General features: G+C 38.8%; 2 protein-coding genes and 1 long non-coding RNA gene across 4 annotated transcripts; 2 read left to right on the top strand and 1 right to left on the bottom strand.

Moving 5' to 3' along the window:
* Positions 1 to 3,925: 3,925 nt before the first annotated feature.
* zgc:153733 (uncharacterized protein LOC556313 homolog) lies at positions 3,926 to 8,468 on the top strand. Of its 2 annotated transcripts, none has more exons than XM_035403252.1 (4): positions 3,926 to 4,252; positions 5,111 to 5,220; positions 6,575 to 6,878; positions 6,986 to 8,468. In XM_035403252.1, the coding sequence occupies exons 2-4, from the start codon at positions 5,140 to 5,142 to the stop codon at positions 7,414 to 7,416; spliced, it is 816 nt and encodes a 271-aa protein (XP_035259143.1). In that variant the 5' UTR covers positions 3,926 to 4,252; positions 5,111 to 5,139; the 3' UTR covers positions 7,417 to 8,468. The 2 variants fall into 2 exon arrangements, with proteins under 2 accessions (XP_035259143.1, XP_035259142.1); XM_035403251.1 differs by having other exon boundaries at positions 3,927 to 4,231.
* Positions 6,740 to 10,082, bottom strand: LOC118219813. The gene is made up of 2 exons (XR_004763847.1): positions 9,768 to 10,082; positions 6,740 to 6,979 (listed from the first exon to the last, which is right to left on the bottom strand). It is a non-coding gene; the product is annotated as an uncharacterized LOC118219813 (long non-coding RNA).
* A 1,415-nt stretch (positions 10,083 to 11,497) lies between these two features.
* LOC118219812 (myosin regulatory light chain 2, skeletal muscle isoform type 2) lies at positions 11,498 to 16,002 on the top strand. The gene is made up of 7 exons (XM_035403253.1): positions 11,498 to 11,647; positions 12,631 to 12,726; positions 14,135 to 14,210; positions 14,391 to 14,495; positions 14,633 to 14,711; positions 14,994 to 15,042; positions 15,191 to 16,002. The coding sequence occupies exons 1-7, from the start codon at positions 11,645 to 11,647 to the stop codon at positions 15,290 to 15,292; spliced, it is 510 nt and encodes a 169-aa protein (XP_035259144.1). The 5' UTR covers positions 11,498 to 11,644; the 3' UTR covers positions 15,293 to 16,002.
* The last annotated feature ends 94 nt before the right edge of the window (positions 16,003 to 16,096 follow it).

Genomic DNA, 16,096 nt, shown 5'->3' with positions numbered 1-16,096 from the left:
GAGCCACATAACCATAGCTGAGAAGCACTCAATACATTTCAAAATGACAGTTTTCCTGACCTGGATAAATTTCATCATGGTTAGGTTATATGTAAATTTAAAGGTAAAAGCCTAAGGGTGTCATTTTTCCCCCTTTGAAATTTACATTTTAAAGTGATATGTCTAAATGACAAAAGAACAGATCAACAGATCTGTGTCTGTCTTACAGTAGCTAACTATGGAGGACTAGACATGCCAAAATAAAAGAAATTATTAAATAAATATGGAAATAAATAAAGACTTATCTTAAAATAATTAAATAATTCACAGCTCATGACTGTTCTTTTCACAATAAAGTTATATTTTATTTCATAATAACACGTTGTATTTCCGATTGGCTTTTTAAAATTCATACTGACACTTTTCTGAATGACTTATTTCCAAATGGCAATTTTTATTTCCGAACCTTTTCCATTTCATAATGGGACTTTTCAAAATGGTCACAGGCCAACTGAGACTTGGATCATGGTATGAAGAAGTTGCCCTGTGGAGGTGGGTGGGAAGGAATCCACAAACACTGGTAAAAGAAGTGATATGAATTCTCTTTAAATTTTCTCATACAATTCCAAAGAGATTCCAGATAGATTGGGGAGTTTACTGCTCTACACTGCTATGCGAGTTTTGCCATGATAAAATACCTGAAATCTAAGATTGAAGTTGCAGGTTCAGACTAATGTGTGAACTTCTCTTGAATTATTAGATTCAATAATAATATCTTTACTTTGTACACTGTTACAGCATTAGTTGTTCCTGTGTGTTGTTTTTACAGAAGGAGAGAAGAAGAGCTAACGACAATACATGTTCAATGACATAAAAAATTAAGGTCTTGAGCTGGGGTGCATGCCAAATTACATTTGGTTTATGTCAACTGTGCTATCATGTACCAGAACACTCAAGGTGCATGATAGCAAAATATAATCTCCAATGCTGTGGAAAAGTAAGATTACCCCTGAAAAGTTTGTTGATCTTTATTTCAACAATATTGATGACGGTAAACCAATTCTCCTGACAACACTAAAAGATCACACTTTGCAATCATTTCAACAATTTAATGAACAGAGATTTTCATCAAATCATTTGGCAAAAATTTGAAAAAGTTGCACCAAAACAGTTGCAAATGATTAGAACACAGAGTAACTTGGACGGCCTAACCTGTTCTGGAAGGGCTGCTGGATAGCTCACTCAGTAAAAGGGATCAAATTCAGCCTGTACCAGTGCCGAATGTGGCTGGCAGTCTATGATACTTGGGCAGCCCTGCAGGGGCGGCGCAAGATTGGCTTTGTGTCGCACAAGGGATGAATTGGAGGAAGTCGGTGGGAATAGCAGTGTTCATAATTGAATTGCTGCTTTTGTTCACACTAGAGTCATGGCATACGTCTTTCTTACGTAAGACCTTGTTTCTGGCACAAGCAGTTAATACTTTACTGGATCGGCCCTCTCAACAATTCTTACACAAATATGAGACTTTGCATATAGAGAATAGACAATGCGGCTCATTGTGTAATTTTGAGAGGGTTATTTTTAGAATGGAATAAACAGTGTCTGGTAAGAACACCATTGTCATCATTGCTCCACAAATTACTTGTGTGCTATGCAATATCTTACCCTGGTGAACATCTGTGTCCGGCTCTTCCTGTTTAAGTTGCTTTTTTACCTAATGTAGTAAGCTGGCTAACACCACATATCAATGGAAGATATAGCTGGCTATTTAACTTGGCTAACAGAATTATTTTTGTTGCATTTTACCAAAAACAACTCTGCAAATAAGTATTGCTTTTTAGCTGGCAAACCATGCTTCCATTGTTAATGTTAGATAATTGCAAACATATACTATATTGGCTAAATATGTTCCTATAAGTTATCCTAAAACTATCACTCTTCAACTGTGTTGTGTTGGTAGGATTTACATCTCTGCCAAAGCCATTATTCAGCAAAATATCTGCCTATTTTAAAGATGAACTAATGTAATGTTGACATTAATTGTCCTGCATTGCTTCAAGTAGACATCCTGCTTTGCGGAACAGTCTGGAACAGTCATGTTATGTGTGAACAGACTTGACATGGAAATTTCTGGGTAGGTGACCTATGTGTGAATGGGGAAAACTACTACCTGACCCGGATAATTGAATCCAGCAATGTTCCTGTGTAAGGAGTATTGCTAGGTCCTGATCCGGAAAATTGCTGGAACGTCTTACTCTGACTCCGGCTCTGTTCTCACAGAAAAAGAATACATTCACAACAGAAGTTTCCCAGACAACACCTGGGTGAAAAACAGGAATACCAAAAAAATGTGCTCAGGACAGATTCGTTTGGCTGCAATGCCAGACATATTTGGCAAAAACCGAAAACTTCCTTTGACCAGAAGAACCTTATACCAACCATGAAGCATGGTGGTGGGGGCATTATGGTTTGGGTCTGCTTTGTTGACTCGATACCTGCCAGATTGCCATCATCACAGATTCAACCATAGATTCAACACAATAACAGAGAGTAGGCTCACAGAGAATGTGAGGTCAAAAAAGCTTTAGTTAAACTGAAAGTAAATCTTCCAACAGGACAATGATCCAAAACCCTCAAGCAAATCCAACAGAATGGCTCAGAAAGAAGAAATGGACGATCATAGAATGCCCTAGTCAAAGCCCAGATCTTGATCCTTTTGAAATGATGCAGGAGGATTGCAGCGGGCTGTACATGTGAGAAAGCCCTCAAACATCACACAGTTGAAAGACTTCTATAAGTGTGCAAAAATTCATCCCATTAACTGCTAGCAACTGATAGACAGTGACAACAAATGACTAGATGAAGTTATTTCTGCTAAAGGGGGCAACACCAGCCATTGAAGCTAGGGGTGTATTAAAGCAGAAATTGTATTTTTGTTAAATAAATTATTGAAAGTATCAGTGTTAAAATAAAGATAAAATATCCTTATCACCAAATAAATTTTAAAAAGTACACCCTCTGAAAGTGTTGTAAAAAAAGACAACACTTTTCTGGGGGTGTAGGTTTTCACCGCACTGTATAGACTACTGTGTTTGAGAAGTCCGACATAATTTGTACTTATATCCATTCACACTAAGGTAAGGTCAGGTCTGCAGTGCACAGTAAAATGTCCAGCATTAATTCTTACAGAGTACATATGAGTCCAATAGGGACCATATGAGCAATGTAAGTTGATTTAACACTGGTAATTTTACAGTGTGTGAATACGATGCAGTGTGGCAGGAAATTATTTTGAAAATATATTATTTAATAAGTGTAGAGCCTTCAACTGCTCAGTCTACACAAGCTTTAGACATGTCAAATCATGTCCGAACTCATGCAGCTTGTGGGGTAAGTTTTAGTGCTCCAACACAGATACCTCCATATACCCCAACCCCCATCCCCCCTCCCCTTTGGGGCAAATAAAGACAAAGAACATCATATCAAATGTTGGAATTGTTAGATATCGAACATATTATCTTCTCCCTATTGTAAACATATATTTCCATTATTATGTCCTGATGCTAAAATAACATAATACATTAATACTCAAATTATAATTGTTTTGATATTGCACATTAATTAATTAACTTATTATGTCTTTGCCTTTAAAAATACGTATGAAATTCAAGTAAATAATCTGAGGATGAATGCATCTAGATTGGGTGAAGAGGAGGCTGGCACATATGGGCTTATTCATGTGCTAATAGAAATGCATTTCATATGTGGCCATTACGGTCACTTACCCATATATGTTCATGCCGTCATATTACATTGCATATAATGCTTACAGAACATTGTGTGCAAGGACCTGCTATTTATTTATTTATTTATTTATTTATTTATTTATTTATTTATTTAAATTTATTTCATTTGAAATTTTCTGTAGTGTTGACGTGGACAGTATGCCAATTTGTACGTTAGCCTACCAGGAAGTGGGTCGAGTTATTTATGTTTCACAACATCGAGGCAGCAACAATAGGTGTGTGTATAGCCTACCTATCAGTAACCTGATACTGGAGTTAAAATATTAACGTGTTTTCGGCACATGCTTCAAACTCTAGATAGGACATCGCTTGAAAACATTTTATTTTCGGACACATTTCCTGGGAGTTAAAACGTATTTTTCGGAAATGCGGAAGCAGAGAGACAGATAGATACGAGGGCGAGAGACAGGGGAGCTTGTAAAACGTTTTGCCTACCTGAACTGCCGGTAAGTAAAACATTTTCTAAGGTAAGTGTAGGCTTCTTCTCTTTTGTAAAGCCCACTAAAACTTAAATTATCGCAGCATGAACTTTATTTTGTGCCAAAAACATTATTGGTGCTGTTAAACGTTTTGATAAACTCTATTATTCAGTAATATTTAAATAAAATAATTTATGGGGGAAAGGCGCCTGTCGTACGCGAACGTCGGGGAATGTTTGTCAAGGTTGTCTAGTATACGAGTTAATGGACTGGGCGATCGAAGGAGATGGCTGCATTGAAAGGGTACATTTAGAAAAAGCATATATTTTCAAACGCTAATTCCGTGTAGGCTAAGCCACGGTTATGCATGGCATATTATTTGTTCTTTTACAGGTAATATAGCCTACCATGGGGACAGCAGTGTAGTATAATGGGTAGGGAAATGGCCTTAAAGGTCACAGGTTTGATTCCCGGATAGGACACTGCTATTGTACCCTTGAGCAAGATGCAACCTGCATTGCTTCAGTGTATCTCCAGCTGTATAAATGGATGCAATGTAATGCTATGTAAAAGTTGTGTAAATCGGATAAGAGTGTCTGCTAAATGCCTGTAATGTAACCATGGTTTACCCTTTTCATGATGAACATAGCACATTTTCAACTTGAATATGAATTGTTAATTGCCCCGGTAGCTATTCAGTGTCTTTGGACAAATTTTCCAAAATAATTGTGGGGAGACACTGTAAATTTATATGGTTGAAAATGTAATTTAGGGTGGTGTTCATTGTGACTGTTAAAGTTATGGCTAACTGAAATATTGTAGTGATGTAAAGTATTGTACTGCCATAAATTGTACAAACATGCATGTGTGTATTTGTTCTGGACAAAGTTCTTTCACTCTTTGCAGACGGCTTTCCTTAGGCAGGGGGTGTTGTAATGAAGCTCCATGCGAAGATCCTGACCCACTACTTGTCATGCAGCTCACCTGTTGATAAAGAGGGTTATCTGTATAAGAAGGTATTGTTAGGTCTGATGGAAAATGCAATCATGCCTATAATCTGTAGTCTCTTCGTCATTCTCTTTTGGATTCTATAGGACAATGATCAGCATGTAAACACTCCTGAATAGATACATTTCCTGTATAAGTAACAAAACAAACAAAATATAAATATGTCTGAAGTAGATTGTGTTAACCCTCATATTGAAGACTCAAGGGTTAACATCTTGACAGGAATTGATATCCTAACAAACAAAGCGAAGAATATGAAGAGAACTGAATCATGAAATAATTAAAAGAAATATGCAGTCCACTGTAGAAGTGGAAAAAGTTCTAGAGACCTGATTGCATAATGTGCTAATGTTACTAATTTAAGGAGTTTTATTTATTTATTTATTTTATTCAACCCATTTAACCAGGAAAACTACATTGAGATAAAGATCTCTTTTGCAAGGGGGGCAATAAGACATAAGACACAAAGTTTCACAAGACCGTAGACAAACAAGTTACAAACATTAAATGGGGAATGAGATGGCAGTGTAACAGTAATTAAAAAGCAGAGCAGAGGTTAAAAGAAGGAGCATATTTCAGTCATGGAGTTATTATGTAAGAATGATTTTGATGAAACATTCCCTGTTCTGTCTGTAATAACCTGAAATAATATGTTGGAGTTTTAGCAGGCTAAATGTTTCTAGTAACTTATTCCTAATTTTTTTTTCCTCCCAGTTTGGAATGGATAATTGTATTGGCCTGTCCTATCGCTGCTACCTTCTCTGTGAATTTGGGAGCATGCAGTGTTAATACGTGTATCCCCCAAAATGTATGCAGCCAGGAGCTGCTTAATTTAATTGGGCAATGCACCTGTGCAGCTATTGCACCTGAAGACTGCACTACAAAGGGCACTGGTGTCAGCAGATTGAGGGTGTCTGACCTACTAGAGGGGTTGATATTGTGCTAAGAGGTGGCGGGTGGACTACTGATTTAACATTCCCTCCCTGTGTTATGCTACTGCTGATGATTCATCACCTCAACATCATCAATTTATTTTTTCAAGTTGAAAAGGTCCGGATTGTGATTTATATACAGTAAAAATACACCTCAGTTTTGGCATTAAAAACATTTCCATATTTTAACACAGCCATCCATTCCAAGTTACAAAACTATATTTCCCAATCCATTTTGACACTTCCCATTTAGTAATCCATGAAATTGTACAAAATTGGAGTTGATGTCTAACTTATTGACTGCATTTTGTGTTAATTTTCCTGCACCTTTCAGTCTCTCTTCACTTCCTTCTCTTCTTTCTTTAATGTAATTACTTAATTCTTTTTTCTGTGTGCCCTAATCCTAAATCCCTGTCAATCTTACATCCAGGGAGAAAGGAACACTTCTTATCAGAAGCGTTGGTTCACACTGAAGGGCAACCTTCTGTTCTACAAAGATCGCCCAGGGGACCGTGACCTGATTGGAGTGATTGTTCTAGAAGGATGCTCAGTCCAGCTGTGTGAATCTGAGGAGCAGTTTGCTTTTTCGCTGGTGTTCAGCGGGACAGGCCTCAGGACCTATAAGCTTGCGGCTGAAGACCAGCAGAGTCAGGAGAGCTGGATCAAAGCCCTGCTTTCAGCCAATCACAGCTTCCTGTCCTTGCTGGTGAGAGACCTGGAGACACAGTATGAAGGTAAGGAACAGCCGGTGTGGGCAGGTGCTTATGGTGCCACTCCATCAAGGAGACTTGAAGTCTTTGCACCCCATTCTTCTCACCAATTCTCTTTCTTGTTTCTGCAGAAATTAGAAGAGAAACCTTAGCCAGTGATACCTATCAGCACTCCACTGTAATTGGTCCAGACGCTGATAAACTGGCCCAATCCCTGATTTCCATGAACTCAGGCCCCTCCTCCCTAAATCCCAGGCCAGCAGTGAGGGAGGGACGAAGCTATAGCACAAATTACTTGCTACAAGCCCCTCCTACGTCTACCAAGCCTGTTACTAAGAAGTCTCCAAAACTCTGGCCTAAGAGAAATGCCCATGTCACACCTATAATTGGCCCTGTCCCACCTCTTGGGGAATGGCCCTTAGTGGGGTCTGGACCCTTTAAGAATTTTGGTGAACTGCATGAGCACTATGGAAAGGAAGTGAAGGAGCTGAGAGCTGATTGGCTGCAGAAGAAGCTGGAAGAGGAGGGTAAGCTAGAGGGTGATCTAATTGATTTTGGGTGAGAGAGGAACTGGACAATGTTCTGACAGTCTATGATGTCAAAGAATATTAAAATCTGAAGTGAATTTCTTAAACCCAGTTTAAGTGTTTGAAAGCGATTTTTCTGTGTTTTTTCTATATCCTCCAGTCTTTATTTTTTTTTGCATTTTTACCAACATCAGAATTCAGCTTTAATCTTATTTGCTACCAAACGTCATGTGAAGAGTTTAATTAGTTGTGCTGGTTTTTCAGGGGACCGCGCCTTACTGTAGTTGTCCAGTAGGTTCTCAGTGTGTTATTGAAGACACAGGTAACTGAAACAATAATTATGAACTGCTGTACTCAAGCTTGTTTCTCCTGGTTTTAGCAAGCTTCCTAAACAATTCAGTTTCAAATAGTGTACTATTTTCATCCAAGAACTTTGCATGTATCATGTATCATAAAATGGTAAGTGGCTACATAATGGGATTACAGAGACTACTATGTCAAGATGATTTGGGTAATTCAGGTTTAAATTTGACTGCAATAATACAATATGTAAGCTGTATAATATTTAGCTTCCTATGTTTAGCTGCAGATATTCATATCATGGGGCCCTATCGCTGACTGATGTTTATGGTGGCAGAGACTCCACCGTTCTGTGGTATGAAACCCTAGCCCAGAATAGTACATTAGTTCATAACTTCAGTCTGTTCCAGTCCTTTTAATGCAGAGGTTAAGAGTGACTAAATTTCAGGTCATTTGACCTGAATATTTAATCTCATTTTACTCTGAAACCCATACTGTTCTGATTTCAAGGCAGCTTTACCAACCAAAATATAAAGTGTATAAGTGTATATAGTATAAGTGCTATAAATACCCAGCTTTGGGTAGAACGTGCTTTGGACCTCTGTAGTTGTCAACACTTGTTACTCAAGATACTGTAAAATGTAATGTCCAATGTATGTCCAATCAACAGGTGATATGATACAATGGGGAATAGGGAAAGTTGTCAATTTTCTGTGAAAACCTTTGTTAAATTATTTGTGTGTAGAATATCTGTACCTGAATAAATGATTGAAGACATTTTACATTGCTCAGTGGTCTCTTTAATCATTTGAATCATGAACATTAATTGCATGATTACTTCACTATAATAGTGTGCCTCCTTTTATTATGTTTTTAACTGGCAGCTGCCCATAAGCACATTTGTATGCAAGTCCGTAATCAAATACACATCATCTAAAGACATTGTACTACTGACTACATCTGACAGAGCAGTGGTGATGACTGTTAATATATTCATGAACAAAACGCTTGTGATCTGTTTACTTATTAGCACCTGTGCTACTCTTTGCCCGGGTCAAATACAGTAGACCCAGGACATTATTGGGTTTTTAAAGCAATACAGAAATAAAAATTATGCAAAAATATCTCAATTTCAATATTCAATATGGTTAATGGTTGCCATTTACCTCTGCTAGATCACATTTAACAGTGAAAGTGTCATCCACTTTTTGTGAAGCTGTTAATTAAATGCACTATAATGAAGGCATGGGAGGCATACATGTTAATTTGTGAAAAATTAAAATGAAACTATTTTCTTGCTGTAGATTGATATTCATTGTTTTTGAACTGACATTCTCAATTATTTTTCATAATTGTCTTACTATATTCAAAGAAACCATATAGGCAAAAACACAAAGCAAATAATACATATGATGAACAACAAATAGAAACACAAAACAATAACCAAATTTACATTGGTTTAGTCACTGGTTAAGAAAAACATTTCTAAAACGTATCATTCTTCTTTTACTAAAACTTTAAATGGGACAGTTTGGCCCAAACCAAACAGAGGGGTTAACAATACACTGAGTTTATGAAGGAAACTAAGATATAAATATCTGACCCTTGATTGAAGTTCTGTCCATGAGCTCTACTCCCAAACCCATCAAGCAGTAACTAAATAACAAGAGCATGCATTATGATTGAGCATTTGGACTAGATCAGTTGAGGTTTTGAGATTAGACAAGTTTATGAGCTCACTGGAGTTTCCTTAAACCTTTGCTAGTTTTCAGATAATGGCTGAAAGTGATCCACAAATATTTGGCTATAGTATGACACCCACATTTAACAAATGGGAAATAAAATCAGTCATGCACTTACAGTAAATGCTGTTTTTAAAGACAAAAATAGAAAACTATATCAGAACATATTATTTTGGAGTTTACTAATCTATATAAAACATGAAGTCTCAGAAACCACAGATCAACTTCCCTTTTCATTCCCTGTTCAGTCATTTTGCATTTTACTACCCATAGTCAGTGGCATCTGTGGCTGTAATGTGTATTGAAATGCACAAATATCTCTATATAGTTATATATACAAATACCATATATAGTTTCTTGTATGTTCCCTCCTCAAGATTGATGATTCCTGATAATGTTTCAAGGGTTCCTCCCACAGATTTTCGGGTTGACTGAGCACATCTTCTGACTGGACTGGGTTGTGTGAACTGTGAGACAGCAGTTCCAGTGAATGCCATCAGAGGGCAGCATCTTTCTGATCTTTTTTTCTTGCTGCTTATGTTTCAGTCTACCCAAGTTCATTACGCATTCTGAAAATGCACATCCAGGTCAATGGTCATGAAAGATCTTGTGTCACTTATCACTAGAAGTCTGGGTTCTCCTTTGTGCTGGCTGTATGGAATGACTGCCATGCATCACAGGTACATCGTACACATTGATGGACTGGGATGAGCTGCATCATTCACTGTAAAGAGCTTCGAAATTGTGTAAGATGCTGCATAAATGCAATCCATTGTAATATTTTAGCCATCTGTTAATAAAGCACAATGTTAAAGCATAAAGTCCTCAGTCCTTAAGACAGAAGGTTTCATATAATGTTTTAGGGATGTCATTCATGAATTTACAGGTTGGCAGGGCACATCATCTGACTGGGTTGTGTGAATTGTGAGTGAGACAGTTCTTCCTCACTATTAAACTGTTAATTATTGTTACTAAGAATAGTTAACAGTTGATATAAAGTGAGAAGCTATATTTACCATTGTGAAAAGCAAAGGTTGTTAGATGGTAAATTTGGGGAAGAGAAGACCCAGGAAATATAAAGACAGGAAACCAGTGAACAGTGACCAATATGAGATAAGAAGAAGGAGTCAATTCAACACAAACACTTTGAATGACTGGAAACAGTAAATTGTGTATTAAGAGAAGCAAAAAGGAAGGCAAATAGGAAGAACAGTAGTTACCGTGAGTGAGAGAAGGGGCATCAACTTTCATAACGCTGTAGCTCAGCGCCTGGGCAGTCTGTATTTGCAGGCTAATGAGATCTTGTATGAAACTGGATGGGTGGGCTCCTGGCTGAGTGCCAGAGGGCAGACCTATGTTGGGCATGCTGTATCTAAAAGCTATTTTAATTTGGATTCTCATGGTAAAAATGGCTCCTCTTTGGGGCCTTCGAATAGCATCATATTATGCTCACCATTAACACTTTCATTTCGAATTATTCACAACTTAAAGACAAAAACATTAAGTACATTCAGATTTACCTTTTTAAAAGTAATATTGATTGAGTGGTCTAGTTCAGGTTCAATTTATGCAGCACTTGATGCTGTAATTGGGTTTTCATTTACTCCAAAATAGTTTCAGCACACATATGGATATACCATGGCATGGTGAAATGCATAGGGAAAGGTTTGGAAACACTGTAAATTCACTGAAAAAAAAAGAATCCAAAAAGGCTAAAGGCATAAAAGCAGACATGAACATGTAGACACCTGATATGATGTGACATGACGCGGTAATGAAATAAGTGGCATTGCGATAAAAAAAACTAATGACAAAGACTTTAGGGCTCCCTTGGGCTCAAAAAAAGGTAAAGAAAGAGTGAGGAAGGGTGGGGTTTTGGCAGACTAACAGGCCGTAATGCTGGGTGTGTCCATATTAGTCCATGAATGACACCAAACTGTGGCCTGCACTCCAGTATCCAGTTCATCTCATTCCAAGACTCCCAGCTTCTATTTTTGATCAACTGTAAGATGATACACTATCCCTCCTTTTCTAACTCTGTTAGTCTCTCCATCTTCCTCTCTCTTTTTCCCAGCCAAACCTGATGTGTGTCTATAGTTAGTCTCACCAAGTCAGTATATAAGCCCCTGGGGGACCAACCTTCACATGTCAGTCACATCAGTCTGCGGCTTGGCATAGGCCTTTTCTTCTTGATCGACCAAACTCTACATACCGTCTCGAGATGGTGAGTAAGACCAGCACTCCCTTCCATAAGCTGCTGTTCTTAATGTTGCAACACTGCATTGCCAGGAACCTCAACAAGATTAACTTAAAACCCAGAATAAGCTTCAACTTATCATTAGAATAATTTGCAATCACCTTCAATTGTCACGAAGAAATCAAGAATCAAAGAGATGCTTCTTAAAATTTTGTTTTATTTATTTTTTACTTCTGTGGACAAATCAGCTGTTTCACTTTGGAATTATGCCAAAATGATCTGTGTTGCAAGCAGGCCTGAATTACACTCTTGATTAAAGACAGGACTACAGCTGAGTAATTTTCTGGTTAGTTTAAACAAAAACAAATTTTGGTTTTGTCTTTGGTTTTATTTTGATTCATTGCCAATGTATTGGCGTAGTTTGTATTAAAACTTGTAATAATGGGAATATTTATTTTAAAAAGAAAGGCAAGAGGCCCAGAAGCTGTCAATTAAAACATTTCATGAAGTTTGTCAAATGAGGGAGTGATGAGACTAGGTAGACCTAAGTAAGCCATAGAAGAGACATTCAATGGCTATGTCCATCATGGCTTTACAGGATGACACAATAGTGTTTCTAAATTCACAAAGGCATTCTGCCAGGTTGAAAACTAAATTGTGAATATGAAGACATATGCACATCTGTTTCGATTATAAAAAACGTCATAAGTAGGATCAGCAGAAAAGAAAATGATATATGAAAATATTTTATATGAACTTTTATACTGAGAGCTATTGCTCAGTTGCTAAAAAAGTTTTCCTTTTAATGCTTAACAGCTTGGAGAATGATTGACTGTTTTGCTCCAGGGTGACCCATACTGCGTGTTCCGTTCTGTGACTCTGGCCCTGCCTGTCCCATCTGTCTGTTCTCTGTGTAGTTCTCTGAATTTCTACTGATCACCCATTCACAGCTTACTATGTGCCTCTGTGTTCTCCTAAATAAATGTGTGTGCTGTATGTCTTGCCCCCAGGCACCCAAGAAGGCCAAGAGGAGGCAGCAAGCAGAGGGTGGATCCTCCAATGTGTTCTCCATGTTTGAGCAAAGCCAGATTCAGGAGTACAAGGAGGTGAGGATTTTTCACCACTGTATTGCACTGCAGAACATTACTGCACCTTGCCACGTGCCACTGTAAATGCTGGTCAAAAGGCACAAGCAGGTAGAATTGTTTATGTAGGCTGCTATAACTTTATTTTCTGAATGAACAGTGCTCTGCAAGGAGGCAAAGAAGCTTAGCAGCACTTCATGTTGTGACCACCAGTTAGCGTCAGGCTTCTTTGGTGAAGGTTATGGAGCAAAGGGATGCCTTTTAACTTTACAAAAATTCCAGCACTCTGACAATATCTGTCACCTCCTGAAGCATTTCAGTCATCTCTTGCCTCAGCTGTCACTCAGCCTTTGCCTTTATTTAACTCGCTCCTAGAGTCTGAGTGAAGCAGTCTCACACGGCAGCATGTGTGGTGCTTAGAATAACTCGCGAAAGCAGGGGGGGGAGAGGGGCAGGAGGCACTAAGACTGAGCTGGAAAAGGAGAGATAGCTAATGATTTTAAAGTATGCTAATGATGCCGTCTGTAGAAGGCTGACACTATTCAGAAAGAGATGACTGAGTGAGAGATCACTTAAAAGGGAGGGGAGAGAAGGCGGGAGGGGGAAAGGACATGAGAGGGAGGTGGTGGTTGCCGAAGGCGGTGGGTGTAAGTGATACCTGCTCCTTAAATGTCTCTGAGGGAATGTCTGACATGGCACTTGAGACTGTTATAACACGTCAGAGGGTCATCAGCTGCCTTTTAAGTAGAAGGCCAGAGTGGCATCTTAGGTTTCATGAGCTTGAGGGAGAGAGGGAGGTCTCAAGAGGGGGCGGTGTGGGTGGGGAAGGGGTGTGGGGGGGCAGGTTTACCCACACACACACACACACACACACACACACACACACACATATAACATTACATTATTTTTACATTTTGCCCTAACTGGCATATTTCCCATGGTCATTTATGCACACATTTTTTAATCAGTAGTTCTGGTTTACAATACCTCTCAATCAACAGTGTATGTTTCAGTTCATTAAATCAAAGACTATATTTCTCTGCAGCTACCCAATACATTTTGCATATTCATTTTACATGATTGAACTTTTGGGCTGCCATGTATTTTTCTGTTATTAACAAAATTTGTACTTGATTAGTTGTGCTCATGAAGAATTGAACATGGATATGAACTAGCCATTGACATTGACCTGTTGACTCTTTATGGAAGAAATATTTTATGAGGTGTGTTTGCACACTCAAAACATTAAAGTGTTCCTTCAATTACCTTTTTCCCTGTTTACACATTTATAATACAGATTAGGAATAAACACCAGTTGTTGGAACAGCTGATAATTAGATTCTAATATAACTCATTCACTACCATGGTGAGTAGCCAGAGTAAGGAAACTAACACACACATTCTCTCTCTATTTCTCTCTCCTTCTTAGGCTTTCACAATTATTGACCAGAACAGAGATGGCATCATCAGCAAGGACGACTTGAGGGACGTGCTGGCCTCCCTGGGTAACTACCTTTTTCCACTCTAACTCTGCGTAAACATAGCAGCCTCATTCATAAAACAACTCATTAATGATTAACAACTATTTATTTTGGTGTTGGGTATGTGTTTATGGACATACTTATATTCCTTAGGGATACACTGTAGTACACTGGAGAATACTCTAACGTAACCGTCTTATCCAGGCCAACTGAACGTGAAGAATGAGGAGCTGGAAGCCATGATTAAGGAAGCCAGCGGCCCCATCAACTTCACCGTCTTCCTCACCATGTTCGGCGAGAAGCTGAAGGGTGAGTGTCCTTTAGTAACACTCTCATACACTAAAGGCGTGGCCAATACGTGCATTTAACCTCTTGTGTTGACCACAAAAAACAGTCAGCAGTGTTTCTACAGTATTCAATTCTCCCTCTCTCTCTCTCCCCATCAGGCGCTGATCCTGAGGACGTTATCGTGAGCGCGTTCAAGGTCCTGGATCCCGAGGGTACTGGCACCATCAAGAAGCAATTGTAAGTGTTTTAGTCATATCCATTCTCATAGTCTTTATCATATACAATAATACGTGTTGCCAGGAAATCTATAACCGTGTAGCTGCACTTGAAAAAATGTACAGTGCTTAAAGCACATTTTTGACTAACAAGTATCTAATTCTGGAAGAAGTTAAAAAACATCTGGAAATTAACCCCAGGAAAACAATACATTAGTTTTTCCAAGAACTTAGTTTGTACATTGAAGCATGTGGATGGCAGTAGTTTCCCAAATCTAACTCCCCACTTTTTTGATTTGTCCAGCCTTGAGGAGCTCCTGACCACTCAGTGCGACAGGTTCTCCGCAGAGGAGGTGAGACTGCACTATCAGTTAATCTCTTCATAAAAAATGTACCTTCATGATCGTATTTAAGCCTGGCCTATGATGCCTCCGTGCCTGTGGCCTTCCAAGGCTCAGTGAATACTCTCCATTGACCTTTCCTGTGCTCTCCTTTCCCCAGATGAAGAACCTGTGGGCCGCCTTCCCCCCTGATGTGGCTGGCAACGTAGACTACAAGAACATCTGCTACGTCATCACACACGGAGAGGAGAAGGAGGAGTAAAACGCCCCCTTCCTTCTCTACTTCACTGACACCACCCCTTCTTACCCACTTCCTTCCCCTTGGTTTGCTCTCTCACTCTCTCCTGCTCGCATAAAGACTTTTCTCATTTTACTGAGACTCGTGAGAGCTTAGAGGGCTGTGAGTAAGCCTCCTTGTGAGTGGCTGCGGGGAAATAGGATTATTTTTAAAAAATAATCTTATGACATATCTCTCTCCCTTTCTCCAGTCCCTACTCCTCCTCTCTCTCAGTCTCTCTTTGTGTCCTCCTGTTGGTTTAACAGTAAAACTTTAACCAGACCCTGCACTACACTGTGTTTCATTCACAGTAAATACAGAGAAGCAAATTGACCTCTCAATTTTTATTCTATAATAGAAGCCATTTTCTCCCTCTTCAATTTTGTTCTCTCTCCTTTTGGGGGAAAAAAGAGGAAGATGAAGGAAGACAGAGAGAAGAGAAGAAAGGAATGAGGTTTAGTCTCCTTAAAGTGATGGCTGCCTTGTAAGAGAGTGAGAAAGATTGTAAAAGGGAGGGAGAGAAAAAGAGGCGAAAGAAAACATGCCGTCTTCGTTGTCTTTTCCTCTTCCTCTCGCATCCCCCTTTCCATCTCTTTCCCTAATTCCCTGTGTATGTTTCTCTTTTCCAACATTTTGTCAGGAAACATCTGTAACAAATAAAAGCGACTAACTCTGAATAAAATTACTCTTTTGTACGGCCGTGTCTCTTTATGTTAGTGGGCCAGGGAGAGGGCTACAGCAGTGTAAAAAGAAACATTGATCAGTGTAAGGTCAATTTATGACTGTAGT

Source organism: Anguilla anguilla, chromosome 2 (assembly GCF_013347855.1).
Source record: "Anguilla anguilla isolate fAngAng1 chromosome 2, fAngAng1.pri, whole genome shotgun sequence".
Classification (NCBI taxonomy): Eukaryota; Metazoa; Chordata; class Actinopteri; order Anguilliformes; family Anguillidae; genus Anguilla; species Anguilla anguilla.
The sequence above is the reverse complement of the archived record's forward strand: the minus strand, read 5'-3'. Positions and strand labels throughout refer to the sequence as shown.